This window comes from Ammodytes marinus (assembly GCF_949987685.1).
Source record: "Ammodytes marinus genome assembly, chromosome: 3".
In the NCBI taxonomy this organism is placed as follows: domain Eukaryota; kingdom Metazoa; phylum Chordata; class Actinopteri; order Uranoscopiformes; family Ammodytidae; genus Ammodytes; species Ammodytes marinus.
Window position 1 is genome coordinate 10,876,796 of NC_137232.1, and position 25,603 is coordinate 10,902,398.

The following is a 25,603-nucleotide window of genomic DNA, read 5'->3' on the forward strand; positions in this document are numbered from 1 at the left end:
TATGGGCGCCCTAGCCCCATTTGTGCTCCAAATTCTTAACCTGCATAGTGAGCTTTTACTTGCCGTTTGATAATGTTATAAGCCAACTCTAGGCTAGGCCTACTACATTGTTAGTAGCTAAACTTGTTTTCTAAATAAAATTGCCTGCTACAGCTACTTTGCCACAGTATAGCCTCCAAAGAGGCGTGAATCAGGCTAGGCTAAAGTAAGCCATAGGCTACCACATGAAATAAAAAAAATAGAAGAAAATAGAAGATGGTCTTAATAGGCCTATCTAATTTTTTTGATGTTATAAATCAAATATTATGACTTTTCTGACTACTAATGTAGCCAAAATGGCATTTGTTTTAGAATAGCAGACATTGACACATTACAAAATTGTCGGTAGAATCATATGTGAATGTATGCGCTGAACTGAGTCGTTTAATTGCCTATGACTTTAACTGTAGGCTATATAGCCATAGTAGTCTGTCCGCCCCCAAGCCTGAACTGTATTGTACCTCAGATCAACAGGACTCCCCCTTACTGACTGCGGTAGGCTAAACTACACCGATTCACCTGTCCGCGTGCAGCTCTGCCCGGCGGCTCCTCGGCAGCAGCCAACCAGCAGCCGGAGTGGAGCGCAGCGGGGCGTGGCTGTGAACCGGAGAAGGTGTGTGCGCACGGATTTCTGGGAAGATCAACAATGTCGGCGCATCTCAAAACGCACAATATAAAGTAGCCTATAGGTCAGGACTCAAGTATTCTGGAACAAAACTTATTAATAGACGGAAGGATTTGAATTTGGGCAACTTCTGTCGGACTGCTGTGTCACAATGGTAAGTAATCGAGGATGTTGCTGTATAGTTTTGACAATGCACAAATTGAAAACCAAAGGCGCTATGCTGCCCTAAACGATCAAGTCAATTGCCTTATGATTATTATTTTTTTTCATCAGAGGATAAAGGAAAAAAAAGTCTACTTCCACGCCTGACTATTTAGGCTACTTGTTTCTTAAATCAGTTGGGCATTTCCTTGATCAAAGGTCGTGTCATCTATAGCCTACACAGTGGCGTTATTATATTATATTTTCCCCCATATTCCTCATGCAACGAGTGGGATCCAGCAGAATGATAGTGCATCATTAAACAAGCTCGAAGTGAGAAGCTTTGGAGAGGATGAATGGAGTCTACACTGTAACAACCACGTTGTGCCTGACAGGCAAATGAATGGAAATCTCCGAAAGGTTTTTGTTTTGTTTTGTTTTGTTTTTTTATTGCTGAAGTTTGAATTTGCTTTTCATGATACACTATAAAACACTATAACTTTTTCACAAAATAATCATATAGCATTAAAGTATTTGAGTTCCAATCATTCTGCATCTTTGTCCAGTAGACACATGTGTTATAGGTGCACTCATCATCATGTCCTGTACTCTAAATGTCCTGGCTTATCTTGGTGCAGGGCAAAGACCTCTGACTAATTGCCCCTTGCACAACACACATGTTGTAGTGAATGTGTCATTGCACACACAGGTGATATAGAGGTGTTATGTTTTGCAATAGGATATTCATTCACATTGTTGTGAGTTGTGAGCTCTGTTTGTTGTAAGATCTCACATATGGGTTTGTTTCAGATGCATGCAGCTCTGATTAACCAAATCCAGTATTGATATTGTGTTTGTTTTACACATATTTAAAGGTGTCAGGTCAGCGATTCTGGAGAATTCTTCAAAATCAGTGAATATCTTCCTCATGATCCGTTACCTGTGCTGTACGTACAACGGGCATGTTGCTGGCTATGGTGGGTCAGTCAGAGCCCCTTTGTATACATACCCGTTTACAGAGTCTAGGCTGTGTATTAACAGTGGGCACACAATTCAGACTTGTAGGGATTTTGACAACAAGCATTCTCCAGAGTCGTTGGCTCCACCTTTAAACCCTTAGCAGCAGCAGCAGCAGCAGCAGTTGTCCCTCGCAGAAACTCCTAAACTCCTTCATTTGAATGGCCCTTTCCCCACTCTCTACCCCCTGCAGATGCAATTCCTGTTCCTGTTCAGCCGGCAGGGGAAGCTGCGGCTGCAGAAATGGTTCACGCCGTTCACGGACAGGGAGAAGAAGAAGGTGATCCGCGACATGATGCCTTTAGTGTTGGCCCGTCCACCGCGGTCCTCCAACGTCATCCAATGGCAGGACTTGAAGGTCGTCTACAGGAGGTGCCTGCCACAGACACAGCTCCTATACTTATTCATTTGTGTTTTACTTACTAGCTATTTTCTCAGAGTGTGGTCCTCAGCATTCCTTTCCCCGGGTTTAGAGCAGAAACCACTGTGTCTTAGCCAACTATGAGTCTCATAGGTTTGATTATACATTCACATACCACTGACAAAAGAAAACGTTTCAGTGATTGAGAAGCAGTACAGCTAGAAATGGCTGAGGGGGATACAATATATATCATGAGATAATAAAGATGATGGATAATGTTAAAACAGCAGAGTGTATTCCCAAAATATAAAACTGTTAATTTCACGCCACATTATAATCTGCAATTAAAGAAAGACGGAAATTCTTAAATGCTGTTTACTCACTGCTGTGTGACCATGTCTATGCTTAATGCTTAACGTGCCTGTCCTTTGCTAATGCTTCAAAATGCACACAGGAACACACCTATTCTCAACAAGACCTATAGATAGAGTAAAGGGATTAGCTAAGCACACAGAGCATGGCCTACATCCCTGATGGAACCATGATAGTGACTACGCAACAGAGAGTGGGGTTAATGGGAGTGGACAACAAAACTGAAACACTTGACAGTCTAGTGTGCTGCAGTGCAATGACAACATAGGTTGCACAATGTGCAATACATAGTACCTTTGTGAAGCTTTTAGAATGGCACACACACACACACACACACACACACACACACACACACACACACACACACACACACACACACACACACACACACACACACACACACACACACACAATCAAACCTTAACACATGTATAATTATATAAACATTATATGCTTGTTCTTCAGCTTTTTTTATAATTTTCCTTTAGTTCAAATACGTTTAGGCCAGGACATCCACACAGGCACAGTCATATGAATACATGTTCACCTCAAGTTGCTGCCAAATGTGCCTATAATTCTTCTTCACAATCTTGTGGCAACCATTGCTCTGTAACAGCGGACCTCTCTCCTCTTCAAATGCAGGTATGCCAGTCTGTATTTCTGTGTTGGCATGGAGGAGCAGGATAACGAGTTGCTGAGCCTTGAAGTGCTGCACAGATATGTCGAGTTGTTGGATAAATACTTTGGCAACGTAAGTAGAGCAATAGCCCAAGGTTGGTAAACAAATCTGTGACGTCATCTGTGTTTATTTTCAGTTGTTCTTGCCCCCTCCCCCACACACACACACACTCACACACACACACACACACACACACACACACACACACACACACACACACACACACACACACACACACACACACACACACACACACACACACACACACACACACACACACATGCAGATGCCTTCAATTATTGGGACTACAGTAACCTCCATTCAGAAGCTGTGTCTGGAATCATGCAAGGTTGCTGGACCTTTTGGTGTATCATGAGATTGTTACAGTTCTAATTTGTCCTGTGGAGCAAAACAACTGAGAACAGAGTGTGGGAGATGTCAATGGAGGATCATTTCATTCAAAATAGAAATGAATGCACAAATGACTTTTTTTTAAATAAATTCCAATTTAAAAGCACTATATACACCTTTTATAAACTCACTACAGTATAATTATAATCAGATATAAGCACGCTTTAAGTGTTTATTTGTTAACAATTATAACTTCTATGAAGACATCTTCCTTTGGAACAACTATGTTTTCCTCTCTTGTCATTCATTCCCTTTTAGGATCTGTTTGTACAACATCCTCCTTTCAGGTGCCCAGAGAAGGATTCTAGTTTTTGACACCCTCTTAAAATAATGGCCAAAGTCACCTTTTTCAAATCATCTCCTCAAGATGCTGGCCACCTCTGGTAAAATGGCCTAAATCCTCAGTTGAACAGATCATGTGATTTTACTTGACATAGGCCATTACACCATATTACCAGAATGGCAAGAGTGTGTTTTTGGCCGTTTTATTTTGCCTAAGTAAAAATGTACTGTTAATTTTTTTTTTTTTTTTAAGTCACAAGTTAAACATTAATAAAAAGGTTTATTCCTATTATGTTTCACAATTGACATAAATTGTTATTAGAATGTCAAGAGTCATCTATTGACATGTTTGGTTAAAGAGGACCTATGATGCTTTTTGACTTTTATGACCTATAAACGTTGTTATGATGATTCATAGTCATGCTTAACCATACTAAATTATCAAATACTGACTTACATGCATTTCGACGTATTCCCTCCCTGCACTAAACACTATTCTAGCCAGTCGAGAAGTCACGTGTTCAAAGCGGTCTACCCTTTGTAACTTTGTGACGTCGCATGTAACTTCGTGAAGTCACCACGCGGATGTTTCCATGTATGGTAATGCTGTCACTTCCCTGTTTGCGTCTGCCTCGCGCCCTTATAGGTCCATGCTCGCGCTTCCCGCCACTGAAAGTGTTCCGGAAGGAAGGTAACCAATCACAACGGAGTGGGGTTTGCCGGAGGGGGGGAGGGGAGCGGAGATGGCCGATCACAGGCGGAGGGAGCGGAGATGGCCGAAGCACACACACTCAAGTGTTGACAGGACGTGCTGGATCGCTAAAATAAGAGAAAGAGCTTCCCGAAAATCTACATAGTTTTTTTGTGATGTGATTCGTGTCAGGTTGCTCTATAGCAGTGTAAAACAAGAAATTAAGACCAGAAAAGTAGTATAATAGGTCCTCTTTAAGTTTTTTGTGTTTCTTGAAAAAACGGAAAAAATTACTCAGAGGGTGACGAATTTTAAAGTTAAAGCTGAAATATGTATTAATTTAGCATTACAACTCAAAATAATGTCATAAGTTATAACCAATGTTATATATGTTGTCAAGTTGTGTACTAGGCACATCACAAATATTTCCATCAATCTTCAAAATCAGAGCAATTATTAATATGAATAAAGTTAAGCACCGTTTCACTTACCCCCTCTTCTTCCTGAAAATCCCGGCAAAACTATTGACAATAGTAAAACACATGGTGATTTTGTTATCCCATGATCCCATGCAACTTTTAAACCTGAGCCCCCTAGCGGCAGAACATTACATACTGTGCGTTTAATAATATGCTTCAAATCAATATACAGTATTAACACATGTGTTGTTGTTAGCTCTCGTATATATACACTACATACAAAAGTGCAGGTGACTGTTGACTGTGGCTGCTGTAACTGCCCTCACTCTACTGTGAAGCCTCTCAACAGGATCACAGAGGCTGGCTGCATTGATTTTTCTACAGAGCATCAATGGGGTCCAACCTTGGTGTCACTCAATGGTGTCTTATATATCATTGAATTATGATTAAGATACAGCTAGGGTTTCTGCTTGCACAACACTGCAGGATTTCAGAAAAAATCCCTGTCCTCTCCCCCTGACACCCTGCACACTGACAGTATGTCTCTAGCAGTGGGACTCCCCCTGGTGTCTGTATGGGGCTTCTGCTGCAGACAACCACCAGGGTTGTTTTGATGTTCGAAACAACGCAAGAGCCACGCCTTCTTATGTATGCGATCAAATATGTGAAAACAGCAGATGTCAAATGGGAAAATATGAAAAAGAGGCTGTTTATAATGAACCTCAAGACTGCTTTAATTTATTTCAACTTGCCATATCTATATATATCTATATGTGTTATAATATCCATAGTAGTGCAGCAAAAAACTGTTGTTATTTATCTTCTTCTGTCATGGGTGAAATTAGACTACCCTTCATACCAATCATCAAGGGAGGGTAATTGATCTCTAAATGCTAATACATTGTATATTATTGTGTTCCAGGTCTGCGAGTTGGACATCATTTTCAACTTTGAGAAGGCGTACTTCATCCTGGATGAATTCCTGATGGGAGGAGAGGTTCTGGAAACATCCAAAGATGCTGTGGCTGTATGTATGGAGGCCACCGACACTCTCCAAGAGGTACTTTTTTGGTTTAACTGGCTTTTAGTCAATGTGGGTTTTTCTTATGTATATGAAATATGTTTTATTTCTTATGTTTTATTTAATTTTTAACCCCTCTTCTTATCACAGACGATGGAGGAATACCTGAGCAAACCTGCCTACTGAGCCAAGAGAAGACAGCAGTGTTTCCCATTTAGAGACTTGAAGCAAACAGGTTTTATTACCCTGCAGCATTTTTTTATTGTGTGACTTCTAATGACAAATTTGGCATTATGTACTGTAATACGTTTTTCTAAATATGTTTGCGTCTACAAGTGCCTTTTTAAGCCTCATATTAATTCATCTCAGGGCTTTCATGACAGGAGACATGAGTGAAAATAATCCCTTTTCACAGTTTATGTGAATGCATTTTAAAAAAATATTTAAATAAGTAATCTCAATAGTCACACCTGACGTGCGCGACACGTTGATGACGAAAGCGATGCATCGTGTTGATGGTGGGTAAATGAAGAAACACTAGTCGGTAAGGAAAAAATAAAGTCAATGCTTTATTCACCTCAGGTATGTCACATATGACCACATTTAAGAAAGAATTACCAAAAAACACAAGTGATTCTAGGGGATCCAACACTGATACTGGTTGTGTATTTCTGTGTGTGTGTGTGCGTTGAAATGTTAAGGCTGGTGAGTCACATGTACTGGTTGTTACGTGTTGTTGAGCGAAAAACATATATACAGTATAAAAAAAAAGAAATAACAACGCATCAAATGACTTGTCTGAACACTCCTATTCCTGCTAATACATAACTTTTGTAAACCTTACAGATTGACTAAAGAGGACTGCCATGTTTTTATTCTTCAAAATACTTTATTTTTCACTCTCTCTCTCTCTCTCTCCCTCCACCAAAACAATATATTTATATATATATATGTATATGTATCTACAGCCTTGTTCATATTCAGTCAGTTTTGGCATCGGTTTCACTTTCTTCTTCTGTTTCTGGGTTCAGGAAGTTGAGCAGTTTCATCAGCGCGTCATTATCAAAGCCTTGCATTTGTGTGTCAGCGTCCCTCTCCTCGTCCTCGGACTGTCTCTTTTCATTCTGGCTTTTGTCAGAGTCCATTTGATCAAAATAATCCTGTATGGCCTTTTCAAAGGAGCCGGTCGCGCTCTGTCCGACCTCCTCTCGCTTTTGACTGGCTTTCTTCTTGTTGCTGTTGTTGTTGTTGCTGTACACGCGGTTGCTTGGATACCGCGCCAGCATCTGAGCCGCTAGGTACGCCGCTAGCTCATCCTCATCCAGTGTGTCATCATAGTCTTCCTTTAGTTTACTTGGAAGGCGCCTTTGCGTGGGAGCGGATTCGCCCGTACGCCCCGCGGGCTTACTGTAACTGTAATACGGTGACAGCGAGCTTTTGTACTGCTGCTTTTGCTTTCTGACCGGGGCTCGATCCTCCTCCGCGCCCCCTAACCCCAGGATTTTCAGTATCTCTTCCGTCCTCAGCTCTTCTGCCGTCTTCTGCCTGTCGGGAAAGCGCCTGTTGTTGTTGTTGTTGCTGCTGTAGAATTGAACTTGGGGAATCTTGTTGTGTGCCTGTTTCTTCAACGAGGAGGAGTAGGAGAACATCTGCGAGGGCTTTCTGCTTTCCCCTCTGGCGAACCCGTTGCCCTTTCGCGACTTGCTTTCCCTGTTGGTCGGGATTTTTTCCTCCTCGCTTTTGAGCATGTCCAGCAGGTCTTCGGGCGGGATCTGGTATTTCTGGGAGATCTGAATGAGCTGGTAGATGGCCCGTGGATCTATGCCGTTATCTCCGTACCTACTCTGGGCCTGATGGACTCTCCTCTCTTCCCTCTCTTTCTCCTCTTTCTCCTCTTCCTCCTCCTCTATCTGGCGTTTCTGCTCCTCCTCTTCCGTCTTCTCCAGCACTTTGAGCAGGTAGTAGTCCACCAGCTCGTCTGGGTCTTTGGACCTCTTGACCGGGTACCTTTCATCCTCTTCCTGGTCCTCGTCGGCTGCTTCCTCATTGTCGTCCACGTAATCCAGCCCTCGGTCCACTTGCTGCTTGTTATTGTCTTCCTCTTCCTCTTCCGGTTCCTGACCCCAGTCTGCCAGATCCCCGTAGGCCGAATCCCTCTGGTTAAACATGTCGCCATTTTCTTCTTCTTCTTCCTCCTCCTCCTCATCTTCATCATCATCATCATCATCCCCCTCATCCTGGCGTTTGTGCAGCGTCATCTTGTCCAGCTCGTCGAACACGGACTGCAGCGTGGCCAGGTTCTGCGGCGTGTACTTCTCCTCCACGTTCTCGTTGGTGCGTTTGAATTGACCCTCCTCCTCCTCTTCCTCTTCCCCTCCCTCATCCCCCTCTCCTTCCTCCTCGAACATGAGGGGCAGCTTCCTGTGAGGCCTGATGCCGCGCTGGGTCTTGTAGGCGCCGCCTTCCTTTGTGGCGCCGGGGCGACTAGCTGTTGGGGCCGGCTTGGAGGCCTTCTCCGCCTGCTGCAGGGTGCTGAGAACGGCCTGGAGCAGCTCTTCACTCTTATCCTCCCTCCCCTCCTCCTCCCCCTCCTCTTTCTCCTCCTCCTCTTGTTCCTCCTGTTCCTCCTCTTTGCTCTGCCCAGGGCTGCCGGAAGCTGCCAGAAGCATGGCACGCAATCTCTCAGCGTCATCCGCGTGGCTCGTGGCGAGAGGAGAGTGCTGCACGGAGTCTGTTGCGCCGCCGGTCCTTTGACGCAGGCTCTCGATGTACTCCAAGGCTTTCAGCATGTCAGCGCTAGGGCTCTGCTGGTGGACACTGCCGGCCGGGTCACTAGCTCTCAGTCTGTGCTCCCTGATAGAAGCCCCCTGAGCGCCAGAGGGGAGGAGGATGCAGAGCAGGCTGGCAGAGCATAAGAGGAGAGGTCTGAGAGTGACGAGCGACAGCAGCATGGTGACGCCTGCACGAGGGGACAGAGACAAAAGAGGCACATGTCAGCACTGACCTTTACACGTTAAAGCAAGCAGGTTGGCCAAGGTTGACGCCATGGCATTTCTTAAATGTCTTTGGCTCTTATCGTCACTTTTAAAAATGGTCTGGTCTGACGATAACAGGAGCAGAGCAGACGAGACATCTGTGCTGATTTAAAAGGCGGGTCAGGTCAGGCACCAAAATGTGATTCGTGACTGAGTTTGCTTGGGTGCAAACTAGGTCAAGGGCCTCCATCTTAGCAATGTATAGGCCTATCTATTGATTGTTTGAATGTGTAGTTCATAAAAATAAACAGCATAGACCTAATCCAGAGGTACAAATTTGTTATGTTTTCTAAATTTTTGGACATATTTTATTTTGTTTTGTGGCTAGCGTCAAATTAAACTGACAAAAAAAGTGTATATAAAAATATATATAAAATATATTAGCCCATAATAACAATGTCAACATAATCAATAATAATAGGCTAATAATAAAATACAAATAAAATATGGATGATATATGATATGATTGTTTTTGCAGCCTGTTGCTGTTTTGGAGGATGCCACTGGTATCCTGCCGCCTGTTTGTCAGCAGTAATTGCAGCGCAGCGGCATGCAGCTCCCGTGCAAATCTCATTTGTCTGCAAATTGCTTCTCTCTGTGAGCCACGGCCCCGTTGTCAAGGAAACCCGGTATAAGGCTGATGTTCCCACGGAGCCTCTCCTTTAACCGCGGAAAACATCCCGAGCTAAAAACCCATTTTCAAGCTTTAACTCGCTTACAGAGTTGCCTTTCATGGGATCAATTATAAAGGATTATATGAAACAAGATGCAAAAATAAATCAATATAAATACAACAATCCTACGTGAAAATAAGAATTGAATTAAAATAGTTTGATGCAAACGCGTGCAGAGTTAGCCTATTGTTAAATTTGTGTTGTTGAGACGCAAACTTTTTTCCAAAACATGGAATAGCCTGAAGTGCAACAGGCAACGGTGTATGCGTTGCTGACTGTCGTTTGGACGTTTACCGTTTCCTTCCTATTTTCAACCTTAATTTGAATTTGCTTTAACTTCACTCATTCGTTTAGGGGACCGTCTAATTTGTTCCACTCCATGACAGAAAAAGTAGCGCTCACCAGCAACGGCGCTCGAGCAATTTCAGAATTACTGTGATTAATCTGAAGCGTAATGAGAACAAAGAAACGGCAACGGAGGACACAACAACACAACCTCGGCGCTTCAACATCTGTGTGGCGGTGCATCAGGTTGGCAGAGTGTAAAAGCAGCAAGCTCAAGTAAAAATAAATAAATAAAAATAAAAACTCAATAAATATAGCCTAACCTCTGATATGAAACATTGTTTAAAGTAGTTAAGTGTGGCTCATGCAGTCAATAACTACCAAAGTCTTACCTTTGTGTTTAGTTTGTGTAGAGGTTCTCGAGTGAACTGAGCATCTCTCTGTGTGGCGGTGGGAGTGTGGTTTCAGCACCGCGGACAGCTCCTCCTGCTATTAGAGGAACCACCTGACTCGTGCGTCAGAGAGAGCGAGCAGCTACGCAACTCTCGCTCGCACATATTGCACTGCACACTCACGCGCGCAGTTAATGTGAGTCAGCCAATCAGAGCCGCTCCTCTCTTTGATTATGAACTGAAACTAGTTTTTGGACCGGTAGGCACAGCGACTTTTGTCGCAGCTCATGGGGGAAATTAATACATTCATAATAATGATGACACGTTATTTAGGACCACTGGCAATAACGTGAACTATCATGGCATTTGATGAGCCTGTTTATTGAGAATAGGCTTACGTCACGTGTTGAAGAGTAGTCTAAATAAATCTATTTTAAAGTATTAATTTACTTTAATTGTCTGTCTCTGCACTATGTGATTTTAAAATGCTGATTCTCTCTCTCTCTCTCTCTCTCTCTCTCTCTCTCTATATATATATATATATATATATATATATATATATATATATATATATATATATATATATATATATATATATATATATATATATATATATATATATATATATATATATATACTATAATATATACAGTATACATAGGCCTATGTATGTATTCCTTTATAATGATTCCTTTTGTTCCTACACTATAATACTACAGCACACTTTAATACACCACTATAATGGTGGTGGTCATTGACTGCTACAGGGTCTCTGCTGCAGCAATGGGACAGACAGTCCACCGATGACTCACATATGGACTCTGCCAAAGCCATAGATGGGCGGGGTAACACAGGGACTGCAGAAGGGAGTGTGAGCGTGGGTGGGTGTGTATCAGTGTATGAAAGAGAGAGAGAGAGAGAGAGAGAGAGAGAGAGAGAGAGAGAGAGCACCTTTGATGGCAACCAGTAAGCACTGTGGTCTCTATTTTTGGCAGCCTTTCAAATGTTGTGGATGGTGTGTGTGTGTGAGTGTGCTTGTGTGTTTTCAGTTTCATTCATAAATCCCTCTCCCTGCTGGTGTTTGATTTGAGCGTAGGCTATCCTCCACTGGCTGGCCTTTCTCATATCCAGTGGCACACTGCCTTGTTTTCAGCTTTGCCGTAGATACAGAATATACTGTTGTTCTCTCTATGCAAAAAAGGGAGGGTTCTTTTACCTCTGTATGCTTAAAAACAATGCTACACTATTGTGTGGGTAGAAAAAAGAGGGATGAGTCACATTCAGTAACTCTTGAGGCCCAGTCCTGTCACACAACTCATATTATGTTTTCTTTTGTATTTAGCCCTTCCTTTGTGAGACTGCATTAAGCGTTACCTTCATTTGAATGAAGTATGTGGTCATACCAGACGTTTTAGCACCAGGCGAACAAAATAAACAAGGACAAAGGATCTGATTCTAATTTCATATCTTCCTCAGCCTAATTACATTCTCCCTCATGACTAACATATATACACACACAGTGCCAGTTTTGTACTGATAAAGCCCGAGCCTTCAGGCTAATTGCTTGTGGTAGTGTGTGTGTGCGTGTGTGACAGGATTACTGGTAAACACAAACCAATTACAGCTCAGTTCCACCCCCATTTCCACTGCCTGTCTGCAAAAAAATGAATAAATAAACACAAGGTTTTTCCTCAGGTCATATTACAATTTTTTTTTTTTTTTTTTTACCGGCAATTAGTAGTTTCTTCCCTTTTTTCACACAGAAGTTTGATGTGACGGTTGGGGATCACGTTTTTCATAAGAAGGTGGATGTGAAACTTTTTCCAGCACATGATGTGTCAGGTTACAGTCTCATTATTTGAGACTTAACACTCTTTCTTTCTTTTTCTCTCTCACATAGACTGATATGAGGATACATTTAACTTGCACTGGAAACAAAATAAATAAAAATACATAAAGAAACCTTTGAATTTACTGTGAAATCAGATTAAGTTGAAAATGATTTACCATCATCTCTGAGTTGAATGGATTTACCGGGTCAGGTTAAAAAAGCAGAGTTTTTTCTGACAATGAATGTACGAGAAAATAAGCAATAATAAAAGTCAATGTTGAGAATAAAATGGTCAACTCTGAAGTTGACCATTGATTAACAGGGCTTATGTGCGTCATCAGGACTGTGTGGGAGTGGCTGGATCAGACTGGATTGACATTGGGCTGGCAACATAAGCAAAGAATCATCACATTTGAATTGAAAAGCTGCTAGTTACTGATTGGATCAAAACCAACAAGAAGAGAACAACTGTTCTAAATGTGGCATTGTGTGCTCATATAGGAGGCCATTGGTCCTACATGCTGATTGAGAAAAATAAAAAGGTGCTGTGTGTCATTTTGATATGATGTTTGTCTGGTCTCAAAGCAGCACATGGGAATAAGTACATGTGCTCTGTACACACAGCAACTCCACTCTTCTGGTGGAGGGCATAATCTCCTCTCCTCTCTACTCTTTACCTTTTTCTTCCATGTGTTTGTCCCCTGGCGACTGACCGGCTGCTCCCCATTCATTACCAGTGGGCTTGACAGCCAATAATTCTGCTCCTTAACTCAGGTTGTCAGAAGCTTGGCAGGCACCGTCTAGTGGGCGCAACAGAGGGAGAGGTTGTGAATGGGTCTACAGGGTTTGACGTCACCCTCTTTTTTTCCCTGGTCGATTATGTGTGTGCGTGTGTTTGTGTGTGTGTGTGTCTGTGTGTGTGTGCGTGCGTGCGTGTGTGTGTGTGGGGGGGGGGGGGGGGGGGAATAGGCATGATGCATCAGTGTTTGCTCTTTTGTGAAATGTGAGATGTGGGGATCAGATTGTGTCGTTAAGTCTCCCCATGGCATTTATAGCACCAATAGCTAGCACACCAGGGTGGATACAGAATGTTCCCTTACATGTGTCACACACTCACACTTCCCAGAACAGGATGAAAACAATCAAATTGTTCAGTTCCCAAAAAAACAGCATGCTTACAGCCCACTGTGAGGTTAACACAATATTAAAGGAGAGAGAAAAAAAGGGACTGACTATTAAGCAAATGTTGTTTTATTATTGTTTCGTTATCAAAGTTATTTATCCAAAACATCATTCAAGTAACTGCGCTCAAATCCATTTTCCTGTTTTGTTTGTTGTTCTGCAGAGTCCAGGAAGCCCACTGCAGGTACAAGTGATTTGTATGTGAGGCATAGATGACTCACCCAGTTTGCGGAGGCTTTGTGAGAAGAATAGAGCAGAAACAATCAGACCACTTTGACTGAGTGAAAATAGAAAATGAACTCGGCTGGACCTTTGGCACGTATGTAGGATTAAAACAGGAACCACATGATGTGGGTGAGGGAGTTTCAACAGGTAGTTTGAAGTATAACTATATAATTACGCAGATAATAGCACTGTGTTACGCTCCGATACAACACTCAATATAACATCAGAAGCTCTCATTGGTAAATGAATAGAGACAAAAAATATTAAGAATTTTAGATATCCTATCATTCAAACTCAACCTTATTATTTAAAATAAATAAACTTGATTCTGATATACTAGACAAAAACATCAGATTTCGGTGGAGACACTGTTACAAACCTGAAATTGATTCATAATACACACATAAGTGTTACATATTTCCTGAAGCTCTTTTAACTGTGTCATCTTCTACAGCAGTGTAGTAGCACCTTGTGGGAGCATTAGCAGGCTACCACCTTAGCTACTGCTTATCTAAATGAACCAGCTCCTAACACTGGTAGTAGCTGATGGAAAAAATCCTTAAACTTAGCATTCTTTTTTGCCTATTTTCTCTAAATTCCATAAAAAGATCCATAAAAACCATCAAAACAGACATTTGGAAGGATTGTTACCTGCTCCGCCATTGTAGGCGCATAAACATTCACCCATGTGTTGCTATGGCGTGCACCGGCAGTGAGACCATGAGTGAGACAGGTGTCGGTTTGTAGCGTTCTCTCTTTTGATTGGATATCAATTTCGGGATCCCCCAAAAAATTATTTGCCGATTACATGCAAAACAGCTGACTGAGAGATCGGCTTTATGAAACGCCCACATTATGTAACTGATCACTGTATGAATAAAGAGCGATTTAAAGGTCTCATATTATACACTTTTCTGTCAATATTATATGGTCTTAGAGGTCCCTAATATGTTTTTCTTTAGTTGTTTGCTGAAAAAACCGTTCAGATAATTTATTGTAGTATGCCTCTATACCCTGGTTTTCAGCTAATCTCACGATGGCCTATTTTTGAAACCGAGCTGCAGCTCCCCTCGTAAATATACAATCTATGAGCTCCCCCCGCCCCTGTCCGGAAGCGAAGCCATTGGCGTCTGCCCATAGGTCCATAGCTTGCCATGCCGGCACTGCATGTTACCACGGTTAGGTTTACCCTGAGAAGAACCATGTCTAGTGCTAGTAAGGCAGGAGCTCAGCCGCACTTTGAACAGTTTGACATGACCGATCCTTGTCTACATGAAAGACTATGTTCATACAGATGCACTGACAGCCACAAGCTAATGGAAACGGCATGTTCAAAATACAAATGCAGCAAAAGATGGAGGCTACTGCGAAGCTGCTCGGGGGCTAACGGTTAAAAATAACACTAAAATCAGTGAATAAATTAGCTTCATAGTTTGACTTCGACTATTACCTTCCAATGCTTTGTCTTGCTAAAAACTAGGCATTGTCAGACTAGTGTGGGGAATATAAATAGCTTGTTATGAGCAAAAGATCAATGCTTTTCCCGAAGCTAGCTCGGAAACTAACGGCTAAAAATTTCACTAAAATCAGTGAAAAAATGAGTTTCGAAGTTAGACTTCGACTCTATTACCTTCCAATGCTTTGTCTTGCTAAAAACTAGGCATTGTCAGACTGCTGTTGGGAATATAAATAGCTTGTTATGAGAAAAAGCTGGTTGCTTGTCCCAAAGCTAATAGCTATACACCAGTCAGGCAAAAATACCAATAAAAACAATTATTTTAGTTTCACCATTTAAAAAAAAGCACAAGTAGCTTCCTATCTGTTGTGTTATTAAAAACAAGGCATTAATAGACTGCTGTGGTTAAAATAAATTAGTGGAGTATGAGCTAAAGCATTCTGTGTTGGTGTATGTAACATTCAGCATGCTTTGCTGTACTACGGGCATCTTGTCGCTTAGCGGGGAAAACAACATGGCTGTCGCTCGGAAACTTTTCCGGAGTATCTCGGGCCGTGGACCAATAAGAAATGGGGGGGGTGGGGTTATCATAGACTACTGCACGGTGGACGTTTCTGGTTACTAATGTGGGGGGGAAGCATGGACATATAAAGAAAATATGGGGAAGTGGCTGTGCCGACTGTGACGTTACAGTCGGCGAGAATTCTGACTGGAGTATATTGGAGAGGTTTTCAGAAAGGGGGAGGGTGAGGAAAGGAGAGATTTTTTTTTTTTTAAACTTTGGCAGTCCCTAGGCACACTGTGGACCCATAGTTATGTTCCAACACATTGAAAAGGTGCGTTTTGCATAATATGGGACCTTTAACACTTATATTAACATAAATAAACCGCTTACTTCACCTTTAAGCTTACCAAGGATGCACATGCGGGTACTGCCTATTATCCCGACGGTCCATTACTTCTGCAGCTAGTGCCGACATATTCCAATTGGAGCAAAAGGCCATTGGTCCGTTGAGTTTTTTTTACCCTTAATATGTAATGTATTTTGACGTGCAAACCATGTGGCTTCGTTTCAGCAAAAGCCAAGGTATGGCACATTAAAAATAAAACAGACATCTCTCTCTCTCTGTCTTAACACGAAAATAAAAATCCAATTTACTGACCCTCTGACACTTTTTTTCGGTCCAATGGGAAATATGTGGGACTATTGAGCTGTCGGAAAATTGGGTCATCAGCCTTATAGCATTGCACCACACACACACACCATTTAACTAGATACTGCCTATAGGGTGGGTTGTGAGCTTGGGTCAACTTGGGGTAACAGCTACTAGTGGCTGCCATTAACACTGTGGCCTCACTCACTCAGGAGCCAGCCTAGCACGCTATAGCAGACAAGGTATCAGGTGTAGCCTTGTTAAGATTAAAAATGAATTGATAAATGCTCCTGTTGCGAGTCTCACCTGTAAAATGTTGCAAGGAACTTTTACTGAATGAACAAGCTCTTGGTTTATCACACACGTTATACTGAAAGACAAATCTGGTCTGTAATCATCAACTTCCTTCATACTTGAACACTTTTTGTAGCTGTTGCCATAACTACAGATTTATGAAGCTGTAACGTACAACTGTTTCCTGCATATAAGCCCTCACATCAATACAGTTCCAGCTACAAGGGCTCTTATCTGCCAGACTGACCCACCACAGAGACATAGGCTACCAGAAGGATGCAATTAACTGCAGGTAGTAAGCAGTGACAAGCCATTTCTGTTTCACAGTCAAATTACAGTATAGTATTAGAAGATTACAATTTACATCATTCAATGGGATTTCGAAAATGATTCACAGTTAACAGTTGCAGCTTTGACCGCCATTTTTAAGCATACTGTAGATATGACAATATTTGTCTGACTGGCAAAGCTAGTGCGTAAACACAGCTGTCTATGTTAGCAGGTGGCACTGAATGATCGAGCCTAATGGGAGCTGAACAATCAGAGCAGACTGAGCTTTTTGGAATAGTGGCCCTGGAGAGAGACAGGCGCTAAAAAGGGATGCAGAAATAAACACTTTGAGAGAAGTATTGGGTGTTCTGAACATTGAGTGATGCAAAAAAATGTTTTAGTACACCCGAAAAAAATATCGAACACATTTAGCTGCTATTAGGCTACCTCATTGAGCATTGCAATTGTTCAATCGCAACTAGAAAAATACTTTCTGTGGAGTAAACTTCTCTAACCCTCTAAAGAACAAAACCTCTAATGGTTTCTATGACACCACCCACTCACTCGCGACTATTCTCAGCCACTCTTTCTATTCTGTCACAACACATCAAACAGCAACATGGCGGTAATACAGAGATTGTACAATAGTTCGTGATCTTTCTACATAGACGTATTCCAAATTTTTTTTTTGTCTTCTGTGTCCTTTCTGCCCGAGGCAACGGATGAGATAGGGAATATTAAAAAACAGATAATAAGGGATATCTTTCCGCTGGCTTTATAGCCCTCAACGTCTTAAAGTATGAGCATCTATTCTTGTAGTAATTCTGCACCACAATTAATTTCACTGAATTTTAGTTTGACAAATATACTGTATAAACAACACCCGCCCTTGGTTGCTCATGAAATAGTACACAGGCTTGTGTTGATGTTTTTGAATATGGCCTCTGCCTTATTCTGGTAGATATCTAGTAGTAGCTACGAGGAATTTTTAAATATTTCTGAAACAGTCTCATTTTACCTCCGATGATCATAAATGACATGTAACAGCAAACGATGCCATCAGTGGAAAGGATGCTATTTTTATATAGTTTTTCCTTAATGCCTTTGTCATGGGTACAGCCACCCGGGAACAACAGCTGGCGTAGTAAAAACACTTTGTCCAAAGGGGGTGCAAGAATCAACACAAACTGAAGGTTCCTCGTAGCGCCTTTAATATCGAACTAATTGTGTGTGAATTTGCATCCATTTAAAAACCCAAACATCTAGCGTTTAGATAAAGCCAGAGTTGAAAACTGTATTTCATATTAGTGTCCAAAGTTTTTACTGAATACGTTTTGGATACAGCCTTTATTCATTTTATAAATCAAAAAAATCCTATGAACAGGTCTTTAAATAGGCATTTTCAGCATGTTTAAAAAAAAAGGTATCACAAATCAGACAGTTAACAACATATGAACACATCCTTCTGTAATAACCTTCAGAATAGTGCTAAGAATGATTATGAAAAAAGTGTATTTGATGTAAGTGCTTTAGAAGTTAAGATATTTGGAAAAAATTAAGATATTGGGCGTTACAGATGGTGGACTAGCATAAATATACAGTTGCAAACAGACAAGGTTTAGTGAGAAATCTCAAATCTGACAAGTGCTTGAAATAAAAGGGATGTTTTTGCCTGCAGAGTCTGCCCCATAAAGTCACAGAGAAGGTTTTGTGTTGTACGGAAGTAGGGTAATATTTGCTGTTTACCTCCTCATGCAAGACAAAAATAAACTTGCCCATCCCTCCTCTGCTTCACCACTGGCACATCTGAAAAAGGCAAGTTATAGGAGCACGGGGGGCTTAATGGGATGATTCTGAAACAACCCATGTTGCATTATTATTTATAGAGAAGAAAGCGAGGATATAGACAGGAGAGGGTGGACCCTGGCATAACAGAGCATTTGATAGGTGAATGTGGTAGACCTATAGGGATGAAACCAAAGCCACGGTTTTGTGTTTTACTTGCTGAGAATTCTGATAGACGCCAAAAGGGAACTCACAATGTATGTGTGTGTGTGCCGTTGAGAAAAAAAAAGGTGTTACACTATGACACAAACCAGTGGCATAAACAGATGGCTGAGAAACTATAAATCCTATGCATCATTTTGCAAGTTTCCCAAGGTTCAGCATGCATGCAGAAGAACAATTTGGTTGTCCAAATGAATAACGTGTAACCTTAACCTAGTGTCACTATCTGACCTCTTAAAGGCCTGCGTGAGGATTTATGGGAAAGGAAGTACATTTCTCCTTGTCTAAACAAATGCCTCATCAAATCAGCCACACACGCAGCATGGACTCCAGGGATGGCATATGAGCTTCTGTCAACATGTCTCTGTCTGTTGGTCCAGTTCCACCATTTTCGGTTCGAGGTTGAAATATCTCGACAAATATTGAATTGCATGTCATTTTGCACTACTTAGACTGAAAGTAATGAGTAACGAAAAAGTAAAAAAGATGTCTTCAAAATGTAATGGAGTGAAGGTCATAAGTTTCCAAAAAAAAGCAGATATTCAAGTACTCAAAATGTTTTACTTAAGTTCAGTACTCAGGTAAATTGACTTTGTTACTGTCCATCACTGATCCTGGGTAAGCGTTTTAATAACACTCTAATCTCCTAGTACTGAAATCCATTTGGCGTTCCAGGAACATAGTGGTTTTGAGAAAGGAGCCTCATCACATTCATGATTGGCGTTCAACAAGCCCACATCATCCTAGATACGCTACACAGCAAGCAGCAGCATTGATAACACTGCTAATTTGAATATTTGTCTGTTAGTGATTTTATGTCACGCCAGGTTATCATATGGTCCACATCCATTAAGATTTTCTTAAATTAGGTCTTTGAATTATGACGTTAATTTCCATGCTTGTTGCTACGGCTATATTGATTGTGGAATTTCACACAGCTGGAGATACCATAATGAGCCACAACGTTGGCATTATAATATGAAACATCAGGCAGGCAGGGGTCAAAAAGCCTTTGAAGGCTTGAAGGCAGTCCAAACAGGCAAAGAAATCCAAATGGGGCAGGCAGAAAACCAAAATCCAAATAGATGAGGCTACGATAAAAGAAAAAATAGTAGATAACAATGTTCAGGTTACATGTATCACTTTTAAAATACAGGTGTAGTCATGTAGAAGATCTTGAAGCACATGGCAACATAAACAAGTACTGTTGGTCAGGTGACTGGGTCATCTACTATATGCTTCACCTTGGCCATTTTATGTTTTATTTTTCTTAATCGGGTTTTCTAATGGGAATATTAAAAAAACCTCTTCAATTTACCATTTGAGTAAAGATTTTAAATCCATTTGTTTATCTGTTTCTGATTTGAGTTTTTTGTCTTGTTTTTTTTCATCACAGGGAGTAAGCAAAGTGTTCATCAAGCGTGGAAGAACATCTGAACTTGTGGGAGTAAAGGGTGAATAACGATTGGAGGGAATGGAAGTTAAAATGTTGGCACAGAGCTTATAGGCATATACTGGCCAACATGCATAAACCAGCCAACAGCAGAACTTTCTGCCTCAGATTGCATGTCCTAAATATCCAAAAGAAGAGAAACAGAAAGTATAAGCGCTCCTTCCCTTTTTCAGTTTTTGTTGCACTTTTTTGATCTGTGCCTTTTTAAAACCTTTTATGAATTGGCTTCAGATCCAACCTCAGATCTGGTATCTGTTGCTAGTGGTTATTGATTCCTCCTCAACACCCCAAAGCTCCCACTGCGCAGATCTCATGAATCATTTATTATCAGCTATTTCCTTTCTCAGATCAGAAAACAGTACATCATGTCCTAGTTTGGAGCTTTTCAAGCTGCTTTGGAGATTACCTTGCAGCAATAAATACATAAGCACGTATAATCAAAGGGATTGCAATACATTAAAATGCTACAGGTCATTGTGGTATTTTAATATCTATGTTTTACAGAATAAATTCAAGCTTCCAATGAAAAGATCCATTGGCATGTCATGTGGTAGGACTAGAATATTACTTATACAGCCGTGTTTGAATAAAGAAACACCAATGATAGTATCTCAAGCAGCGACCAAGAGAGTTTACGGTTTAGGAACCTATGGATTGTTTCCCTGTTCTTTGCAGATGATGTGGTTTTGTGTCATTTTAGAAAACAATTCTATGAAGAGTGTCTGACTGTCTGATAATGACTGCAATGCAAGGGCAGTGAGGGGTAATCCTCTTTTTTTATTGAAATAATTATTGGGTGAGGGCAAAATGTTTACATTACTAGTTGGAGTTAATTCTTAATTACATCTTCCAATTTTCTACAGGGGTTTAGAGATCAAAGTCTAATCAAAGTCACACTGCTCTGTGCTGCCCTCTGCATCTGATCACTGAAGGCTAATGAGAACAGCCTCTGGTTCCAAATACTCTTTGAAGCCTGGCACATCTGCTGCTGTATGATATGGTAAGTGTTAAATCGAAGGCCAGGCATTTAACATGGTGTAGCACTATAGCTTTCAACTCTCCTTAAGGTGGGATCCTAACAAGATGACAAAGCTGAAACAGTAACACAAACATTATGTCCAAAAAACATTTGATTTAGAATTTAAATTACAGCCACGATTTGCAGGTGTTTCTGTTGCTACACCGGCCAAGCGTTCTATTCTAACTTTCTGTTGGAACGACTTATTTCTATGTTTTCCAGACCAAACTTGACAAAAGCAGTTCTATAATTTAATGTCCAGCAATGTCTGATTTTTGTTGATTTACATATTATTGCGAACATTGTGTGTGTAAAATACCGAAAACCTGATGTAAGAGCAGTGCTTCATCTATTACTTGCAATTTAGCTCTTTTGTGTTTGGTTAATGGTCCCTAGCTATGGTTGCTGAGATATGATTGGACAATCACATTGGGGTAGTGATTTAACTTTATAAATAGATTTGACTTTGACTCTGTGGATGTACGCTAAAACTCAGGGCTGAACAACTTGTCCTCGTGAACGCACCCAACTGCCTCGTCTCATAAGAAAAAAATAAGGTTTCTGCAAGAACACTTACAACGACAGCACTAACCCTGTGAAGGTCAAGTGCCACTTCCAGTCAGCACAGCTACTGCTGCTCACCTATCAGGCTGGCAGGTTTATTTTTGCCACATGCAAGTCACAAATACAGAATCATCTGCAAACATTTTCACTCACCTCAATTGATTCTTTTTTTGGCTTCTCCTCAGCCCTCAACACATTTTTATTGGTTTAGTTAAGGGATCTCAAACAAGCTTTCGATGGATGAGGTCAGTGGGAAGATTAGAAGTTCAACTCAAAGCACTGTATTATCTGTACTCCATAAAAAGCAACTACATTAAAAGAAAACACAATAGTAATATTTTTGCAGGTATTTTGACGGCAATTGTAAAAATTTAAATATTTGATTTGACATTGAAATATTTCAAAATGATCATTTTCCCTTCACCAATCAGAACAATAGTAGATGTTCTAGAGCACTTTATTGGCTTCTCATTCGTATTGACTTGAAAGTTGACATTGATCATTCTGCTAAACAAACTTCACCCGCCTCACCTGTTGATCCCGATTCAAAAAAATTATGGAGGTAAATTTGCAGTTTCTCAACTTTTTTGTTTCGCTTTGTTTACTGGGAACTCCATGCCATAATTCATCTAAGTGAACATGTTTGTGGGGTATCCCTGTGTACTAGTAACCACAAAGACACTGTGTCACATCCCCCTAGCTTCCAATGTTTCCTGTTTCCTCGGCCTGCACTATGAAGTAAAGGCAAAAATGGCCCCAAATAAACATCCCTTACAATATCTAAATGTTTGGTCTGTCTGCAGCAGCTTCCGTCCATCGCAAACACACTCTTTAAGTTCGCCCAGTCTTACAATCCTCCCATTAGACTTGACCAGGGGCAAAAATCTGCCATAACATATTCCATTCACAGCTGTGACACTTCCTGTTTAGGACTCAGTGTCTGAAGTGCTTCACGGCTGTCATATGGGAACAGCATCAACTTGACAGTTCTAACACTGTTTTCACTTGTGGCTCATTGGGACCTGTTTAGATACAGTATGACTCATACATCACTTTGTCATGAATCTTCTGTTGTTACTTTGTAGATTCAACAGGTATTGACAGAAGCAATGACGCCCAAATGCTTTGAGTAATGTCTCGTTATAGGTCAGTTCCGACAGTGTCTTGTTTGGTTTCGACAGGGAACTTTATGATATTATTTTTTAAATGCAAAAATGCCATATATTTAAAATCTGTCTGGTTTACTATGGGCTTCAAACCTCTGAATAAAACAAAGGAATAATGAAATACAATGCATATCGGTACATGTATTTACTTTGATATGTGCATGTGCTGTCCATAGTTAAATGAAAATGATGACATCATTTGCGTTTTTGGCCCTAATAACTAGTATATTGATTATTTTTCGTCGTGACATTAGTTTTCCATGCCACATCAATATGAAATAACAACACAGAAATCAAAGAGAAGAGGTGTATTGCATTTCACTGTTGGAAGGAAGCAGGGCTGTACAGTGCGACAGTTCTGATCGCATTTGCTACTGGAATTGATCACGTGCGATGATGAATACAAGTCCACTCGCACTAGTGCTAATGAGCAGATGCACAACACTGCTTAGAGGCAGGGCTGTACGCTTATTTTTTTAGGTGGTAGCACTGGTGCTAGCAAGCCAAAAAAATCAGTAGCACAAAAATAAATTTGGTAGCACAGAAAGTATGTTCGAAAACTTGCATAACCTTAACCCTTGCATTTCGCTCTAATTACCTTTGAGGCTGTCATCTTGGTCTAATTTGAGATTCACAATTAATATTATATCCTAGTGTGTGCAGTAATAATTGTAGAAAAATTAATAGGGTTGCACTGATTGCAATTTAGACAAAAGAATCTAACCTGCCAATTGCAATTTTTTGCTGATTCAGAATTATTTCTCCCCATAAGAATATAAAAATAATATCTGTATCTATATATTTTTTTGTATATATAATTATTATATTAATAATAATAACAAAAATAGAAAATGTCCTTCTGTTAATTAAAACCAAACTTTAAAACATTAAACATAGCTTGTTAAATGAATAAGTATACATATTGGTAAAATTTAGGATAAATTAAATTGGTTGTTGTGAATGTGCTGAGAGTAGTTCTTCAGTGGCTTATTTCAAACTCTCTGCACCTGAATGAGTTGCCTTTGTAGCTAGAGCACTGCAAGCTGAAGCGCTAACTTCCTGTTTTACCGGCTTCAGAATAAAAGTCAACTCATGTTTGGCTAGTAACAGGCTTTTAATGTGAAGGCGCACAGGAAATGTTCTGCTTGCACACGCGCTAACTTAACTGCGGTAATGTAAAGAGCCGTCTCCTTCCGGTTATATAGCCGCACAAGCACAGATCCAGAGCGCACATCTTTCACCAGCCAAAGACTACATTTACCCGCATTTGGAGATAGTTATTGAAGAGCCCTCTAAGCAGTGTTGTGCATCTGCTCATCAGCACTAGTGCGAGTGGACTTGTATTCATCATCGCACGTGATCAATTCCAGTAGCAAATGCGATCAGAACTGTCGCACTGTACAGCCCTGCTTAGAGGGCTCTTCAATAACTATCTCCAAATGCGGGTAAATGTAGTCTTTGGCTGGTGAAAGATGTGCGCACTGGATCTGTGCTTGTGCGGCGATATAACCGGAAGGAGACGGCTCTTTACATTACCGCAGTTAAGTTAGCGCGTGTGCAAGCAGAACATTTCCTGTGCGCCTTCACATTAAAAGCCTGTTACTAGCCAAACATGAGTTGACTTTTATTCTGAAGCCGGTAAAACAGGAAGTTAGCGCTTCAGCTTGCAGTGCTCTAGCTACAAAGGCAACTCATTCAGGTGCAGAGAGTTTGAAATAAGCCACTGAAGAACTACTCTCAGCACATTCACAACAACCAATTTAATTTATCCTAAATTTTACCAATATGTATACTTATTCATTTAACAAGCTATGTTTAATGTTTTAAAGTTTGGTTTTAATTAACAGAAGGACATTTTCTATTTTTGTTATTATTATTAATACAATAATTATATATACAAAAAAATATATAGATACAGATATTATTTTTATATTCTTATGGGGAGAAATAATTCTGAATCAGCAAAAAATTGCAATTGGCAGGTTAGATTCTTTTGTCTAAATTGCAATCAGTGCAACCCTATTAATTTTTCTACAATTATTACTGCACACACTAGGATATAATATTAATTGTGAATCTCAAATTAGACCAAGATGACAGCCTCAAAGGTAATTAGAGCGAAATGCAAGGGTTAAGGTTATGCAAGTTTTCGAACATACTTTCTGTGCTACCAAATTTATTTTTGTGCTACTGATTTTTTTGGCTTGCTAGCACCAGTGCTACCACCTAAAAAAATAAGCGTACAGCCCTGGAAGGAAGTAGCTCAGACCTTACATTTCTAAATACAAAGGTTATTCGTTTTAACGGTGAGGTTTAAAACATTTTTTAGACATTTGTAATGTTTTTATTCCATAGTGACACAGTAAATTCACATACAGAAAAAAACTACATCTAACGACCTGTATCTGATTTCCCTCTATTTGTTATATTTGGTGTTCATTTTCTAATTTTGTCACTTTAAATCTTCCATATGGAACCACCAAAGCTCCCACTACGATGATATACTTCTCATTGACTGGCCTGGAGGCATGCAGAAAGG

The 25,603-nt window shown here is 40.6% G+C and overlaps 2 protein-coding genes across 2 annotated transcripts; one reads left to right on the forward strand and one right to left on the reverse strand.

Annotated features, from left to right (window-relative positions):
* Window positions 1-695: 695 nt before the first annotated feature.
* On the forward strand, window positions 696-6,244 carry ap1s3a (adaptor related protein complex 1 subunit sigma 3a; the record flags this gene model as incomplete). Its single annotated transcript, XM_080025077.1, has 5 exons — window positions 696-818; window positions 2,016-2,194; window positions 3,198-3,306; window positions 5,960-6,097; window positions 6,209-6,244. Exons 1-5 carry the CDS (start codon window positions 816-818, stop codon window positions 6,242-6,244), a joined length of 465 nt encoding a protein of 154 aa, XP_079881203.1. The 5' UTR covers window positions 696-815.
* A 794-nt stretch (window positions 6,245-7,038) lies between these two features.
* Window positions 7,039-9,191, reverse strand: scg2a (secretogranin II a; the record flags this gene model as incomplete). The annotated part of the gene is made up of 2 exons (XM_080024717.1): window positions 7,039-9,017; window positions 9,164-9,191. The coding sequence occupies 2 exons, from the start codon at window positions 9,189-9,191 to the stop codon at window positions 7,039-7,041; spliced, it is 2,007 nt and encodes a 668-aa protein (XP_079880843.1).
* Window positions 9,192-25,603: the final 16,412 nt, after the last annotated feature.